This window comes from Takifugu flavidus, chromosome 6 (genome assembly GCF_003711565.1).
Source record: "Takifugu flavidus isolate HTHZ2018 chromosome 6, ASM371156v2, whole genome shotgun sequence".
NCBI classification, from domain to species: domain Eukaryota; kingdom Metazoa; phylum Chordata; class Actinopteri; order Tetraodontiformes; family Tetraodontidae; genus Takifugu; species Takifugu flavidus.
Window position 1 is genome coordinate 15,936,803 of NC_079525.1, and position 6,000 is coordinate 15,942,802.

The window sequence follows — 6,000 nt, forward strand, 5'->3', positions numbered from 1 at the left end:
AGTTTGTCTGTGACCACGAGGTCCACGAGGTAAGATCCAGATGGTTGTAGGTAGAGAGGAAGCCCGTCATGGATGACAGAGTCTTGGCTAGACTGTAAGGACGAGTCCATTACTGGCAGGTATGTGTGTGTGTGTGTGTGTGTGCGCGCGTGTGTGCGTGTGCGTGCGTGTGTGTGTGTGTGTTGAAACCAGTCGGCATCGTGTGGCATTCCCTCGTCGTCATCACTCAGACATGTCTACCGAGCCAGAGCTGCTGCCCATCCCAGATCATCCCAGATCCTCGTTCAGCCATCCAGCGTTCTAGTCTCAGACTCATTCTCTGTCAGGAGTTTTTGCTTTGTGTTCTCCAGAGTTTCGTTTTCATTTTATGTTTCTTTGTCTTTTGTTCTCTGTCTGTCGTCGATTCGACTCCCATTCCTTCACGGCACTCCCCCACCGCTTCACCCCTCCACCCACCAATATTAACTCACACACACGATCAAACAACATTTACCCAACTGACCCCACTCTGCCTCCTCAAACAACTGGTCACTCAGTTCCCTCAGCGCCTCCCCAGGACGTCGCTTGCACCAGCCCGAGCTCCACCAGTATCCTGGTAAGTTGGGCTCCGCCTCCTCCGGAGTTTCAGAACGGCGTCATTACGGGATACACCGTCCAGTACTCCAATACAGAAGGCATCAAGGTGTCTAAAAGGACAGAGAGAATTCCCCCGGAAAGTTCTTCCTATCTCCTGGAAAACCTACAAAAATGGACAGAGTATGGGATAACGGTTCGGGCACAGACGGAAGCTGGAGAAGGACCCGAGAGTTTACAGCTGCTCGTTCGCACCGAGGAAGATGGTACGTTCCTAAACCAAGTCCCCGTGTGTTTTCGGATGGTCCCTGTGACTAACATAGCATGAATGAGCTTCCACCTTTTAACTAACTGGCTCCGGCCTGTAGAAGCTGCAGCACACTGGAGAAGGTCCAGTCTGGAGAAACTCTCCTTTATCCCTGTTTAACAACCAGAAACCTTCAGTCTGGGAACCTCCTTCTTCTCCCCCTCAAACGCTTTGTTCTCAACCTTTTTTCTTCTGAAGTTCCCTGTAATGGTGGGAGGAGGAATTGTTGGAATTTTCTGGCATGTTCTCCATGAAAACACCCTTCTCACCCCTTTCTCCTCCGTCAAGTTCTCAGCCAACCACCAACAATCACAAATGATTCAGTCTGATGTAGAATAGCAGCAATATTTTTGATATTTTTGACGTTGGCTTTATATTCTGAGAATCTTTGCTAGATTTTGTGGCGTTTCCTCTTCCTGCCACGTTTATCAGCCCAGGGCAACAACCCCTTTTTCTCTTTGCCATTCTTATCTCTTCTTATCTTTCTCTGCATTTGCTTCTTACCCTTCACTGCTTCTTCCTCCATGTTTTTCCTCCAGCGCTCTCTGTATTTGCTTTTTCGACCTTTTGATCGTAGGCATCAGCGCAGTTTTAGACTTTTTGGGAGAGTTTACACTTTTTCACAATCTGTTTTTCCTAATCTGGAAGAGAAGCAGCGTATTTTTGATTAAGAGTAACGTGTTCGCTAAAGTGAAGGCCTTTTCTGAGGATTGGGTGCCCGTCATCTGTGACCCTGTGACCTCTATTCCAAAATGCATTTGTAGTTCCGAGTGGTCCTCCGCGGGCAGTAGCGGCAGACACCGTGAACGCATCAGCTGTTCGGGTGACATGGCGAGCTCCTGCACCCGAACTGCGGCATGGTCAGATCAGGGGCTACCAAGTCCACTATGTGAGGATGAACTATGGAGAACCTCAGGGCCAGCCCTTCGTCAGGGACATCCTCATTGAAGAATCTCAGGTGATTTTCTTGGTGGTTTACAAAAACCCTTCAAATCAAACTTTTATTAGCTATTTTTGACCTGATTACGTCACGTCTTCGTTAAAGCCAAAGGCAGCGTGTCACCTTCTTACGTGATTTAACGATATTGTATTAATGCACGGTGCTGAAAAATGCATTTATATGTTTACATGATTGTCAAAGTTTTGTCAAGTCTTCCTGCTGAGCCATCTGCTTTTATGTATTTGAGTATTGTGTGTTTAGAATCACTATTTAAATGTATTTTTTCTTCTTTTTTGTGCTGTTCAATTCTTTAGTGGGAATATGATGACTCAAAAGAATATGTGAGTAAAACTCTTTATTCTTATTTATTATCTTTATTAGATGAATATGCTGCAATGTAAAAAAAAACTCTACAAATAAAACAGGTTGAAAAGAAAAGAAAGAGAGAGTTTATGACTGGTGTTGAGATGGAAGCAAATGTAACTGAGCTTTGCTGAAAGGTTCAGTGGATGAAATCCCAAAAGGCTGACGGTGCCTCTTCTTGCTGTGCAGGAGGTGGTTCTTGGAGACCTGAAGCCAGACACGTCCTACTCTGTGTCCGTGGGGGCCTACACAGCCAAGGGCGACGGTGCTCGCAGCAAACCGCTTCCTGTCTGCTCCGGCCTGCCTCGTACGTGAAGCCAAAACACCTCAATGAAGACCTTCAAGGCAAAGCGTGCATGGTGGTCATTACAGGAGCATTAAATCCTGAGTTTGGCGTGTGGCTCTGACGCACCTCGCTCTGCCTGCTGGGGCGTCTCGTTCTGGTGCAACATTAATCAGATTTTGCAGACCCACGAAGAATTATCCTCTAATCATCTTGTCATGGTCTCCACGTCCACTCTCCCTCTCTCTCTCTCTCTAGTGCCGGAGAAGCCTAAACTGATGGTGAGTGCCACAGATTCAGGGACCGTTCTGGTTCAGTGGTTTCCGTCTCCAAACCCACCCACGCCACTTTTGGGGTACCGCCTGACTTTTGGCCGAATTGATGTGCTTCCCTTTACGGTGGTGGAGTTCCCCGCCAAGGAGAACCGCTATGTTGCCCAGGACATCCACAAAGGCGCCAGCTATGTGTTCAGACTCTCTGCTCGTAACAAAGTGGGATATGGAGAGGAGGCCACAAAGGAGATGACGACCCCTGAAGATGCTCCCAACGGATCCCCAGAGAATGTGGTCCTACAGGAGGCTTCTGCCACTTCCCTTCTGCTGACCTGGAAATCAGTACCTCTGATTGAGCAAAACGGGAAAATCACAAAGTACTTGGTGCTGTACAGGGACATAAACAGCCGGGGGAACGCCTCGGAGGTGGTGGTGCCCGCGCCAGGGTCCACTGTCTTGTTGGAGGGTCTGAGCGCTGACACCGTCTATGATGTCAGGTTGTGCGCATTCACAGATGTCGGCCCTGGGCCGTACAGTCCCAGCGTCCAGTTTCGGACGCAGCGGCTGGACCAAGGTAGGACTCACAGCGGCTCCCTGACAACCCGTGGCCGTTACTCAGGATCTAATGTCCTCACAGGGCACGTGCACATGCCTGAAACAACACGTCCACATGCACACACAACATCTAAGTGTCCTTTCTCATTGTCTTGTCACTGTAGTCTTAGACCAAACGAGCTTTTCCTAAAACAAGGTAAGCGTCCGGTCACTCACGCTCACTGTTGTCAGGGATGATAGATTGAGGCTAGAGATGATGAGAAGGTAAGATCGGCATTGGTCACCAAACTGGAATTTATTCTTATGCTTCACGTCTTTTCCCTCCTAGTTTTTGCCACTAACTTCCGAGTGAAAGCAGCCATGAAGAACTCCATCCTGTTGTCCTGGGAGATCCGAGACAAGAATCCCTCCCAGCCGTTCACCGTGAGAACATTCCCATTCGATCAAGCTAGTCTTGCTAATCTGTTTGTGCGTCAACATTTTGGGGGGTTGTGACATTGGTTTTATAAAAGCTCAATTATATCCAATGTGGTATTCCAAGCCCCCCCATTTTAACAGCTCCCTGTTCATGTTCCCCATAAAGGTGAATAGCATTAAACTGGTCAGAAGGGAAAACTTTCTTTCCCTATTTTCTGTGTGATCCCACACAGCTGAAAGGCTAAAACCCTATTCTGAGCATGAAGATACTGGTGACGATGTGTGTTTACACTCTTGCTCTGCTCCATCTCCAGATCCTGTATGGAAAGGGCCAGTCAGTGGAGGTGGATGGGAAGCAGACTCAGAAGCTCATCACTGGCTTGGAGCCGGACACCCAGTACTCCTTTCTGCTCACAAACAGGGCCAACAGCGCCGGGGGTCTGCAGCACCGCGTGACCGCCACTACCGCCCCACACATCTTGAAAACGAAGCCCACGGTGTTGGGAAAGACCAACGCCGACGGCATGGTGACTGTGCAGCTCCCCACGGTGCAGAGCACCTCCAAAGTCAGGTACTGAGGATGGTTTAGCATTTCTAGTTGTAGCACCTTGGAATTGTTGCTCTTAAATGGGTGCTGTCAGAGGAATTGTTTCAAAGTCTTTTGAGGCCATTTGGTCAGACAGCTGCCATTCAGGCCTAACCCTAACCCTAACCCTAACCTTAACCCTAACCTTAACCTTAACCCTAACCCGAACCGGAACCCGACCCTAACCTTAACCCTAACCCCAACCCGAACCTTAACCGATACCCTAACCCGAACCACCCGAACCCTAACCCGAACCACCGAACCCGAAACCCGAACCCTAACCGGAACCCTAACCCTAAAAAACCACCCTAAAACTAACTAACCACCCTAACCCTAACCCCTAACCGAACCTAAACCGAACCTGGAACCCTAACCCTAAACCTGAACCCTAAAAAACCGAAACCGAATAACCTAAAATAAGAAACCGAACCCCCCTAAAACCCTAACCCCTAACCGAAACCGGAACCTTAACCGTAACCCTAACCCGAACCCTAACCCGTAAACCTAACCCTAACCTTAACCCTAACCCTAACCCTAACCTTAACCCTAACCCTAACCTTAACCCTAACCCTAACCCTAACCCAACCCTAACCCTAACCCTAACCCCCTAACCCTAACCTTAACCTTAACCCTACCCGAACCTTAACCCTAACCCTAACCCTAACCCCTAACCAACCCTAACCCTAACCCTAAACCCCTACCTTAACCTTAACCCTAACCCTAACCCGAACCCTAACCTAACCCTAACCTTAACCATCACCCTAACCCTAACCCTAACCTTAACCCTAACCCTAACCCTAACCTTAACCCTAACCCGAAACTCTAACCCTAACCCTAACCCTAACCTCACCCTAACCTAACCCTAACCCTAACCCTAACCCTAACCCAACCCTAACCCTAACCCTAACCCCCTAACCCTAACCTAACCCTAACCTAACCTAACCCTAACCCAACCCTAACCTTAACCCTAACCTAACCTAACCCTAACCCTAACCCTAACCTTAACCCTAACCCTAACCCTAACCCTAACCCCAACCCGAACCTAACCCTAACCCCCCTAACCTAACCTTAACCTAACCCACCCCGAACCGTAACCCGAACCCCAACCCTAACCCAACCCTAACCTTAACCCTAACCCTAACCTTAACCCAACCCTAACCCTAACCTTAACCATAACCCTAACCCTAACCCCTAACCAACCCTAACCCTAACCCTAACCCCCTAACCTTAACCTTAACCCTAACCCTAACCCGAACCCTAACCTTAACCCTAACCTTAACCATCACCCTAACCCTAACCCTAACCTTAACCCTAACCCTAACCCTAACCCTAACCCTCTAACCCTAACCCTAACCCTAACCCTGAACCACCTAACCCTGACCCTAACCCCAACCCTAACCCAACCCTAATCCCAACCCCAACCCCAACCCTAACTCTTGCCCCAACCCCAAGGTCAATCCTAACCACATACCTACTTGCCATTCCACCAAAGTCTTCCCTGACTGAGCGATCCGACTCTCTCCCCGATCCTGTCCGGAACTTCTCGAGCCCTGGCTAATCGCTCCCCCCCGGGGGGGCCCTCACCCTCCGCACTCCCCTGCTTTCCCGATCAGTAGGCCAGTGCAAAAAAAGTTTTATCCCAAACCCTGAACCCTAACCCTAACCCAACCCTAACCTTAACCCTAACCCTAACCCTAACCCTAA

At 49.2% G+C, this 6,000-nt stretch overlaps 1 protein-coding gene across 28 annotated transcripts in view; it reads left to right on the forward strand.

Moving 5' to 3' along the window:
* The window catches only part of ptprdb (protein tyrosine phosphatase receptor type Db), a 109,835-nt gene that overhangs the window by 83,866 nt on the left and 19,969 nt on the right, over positions 1-6,000 (forward strand). For 18 of the 28 annotated variants that reach the window (XR_008950975.1, XM_057035566.1, XM_057035574.1 and 15 more), the window contains 7 exons: positions 537-839; positions 1,645-1,838; positions 2,135-2,161; positions 2,373-2,490; positions 2,725-3,312; positions 3,622-3,716; positions 4,025-4,281. Coding sequence is in view for 27 of the 28 variants with exons in the window: in XM_057035566.1 (XP_056891546.1) it covers positions 537-839; positions 1,645-1,838; positions 2,135-2,161; positions 2,373-2,490; positions 2,725-3,312; positions 3,622-3,716; positions 4,025-4,281 (1,582 nt within the window). In the remaining variant the exon portion in view is untranslated. The remainder of the gene's footprint in view (positions 1-536; positions 840-1,644; positions 1,839-2,134; positions 2,162-2,372; positions 2,491-2,724; positions 3,313-3,621; positions 3,717-4,024; positions 4,282-6,000) is intronic. The other 10 variants (XM_057035581.1, XM_057035585.1, XM_057035583.1 and 7 more) reach the window with 1 other exon arrangement.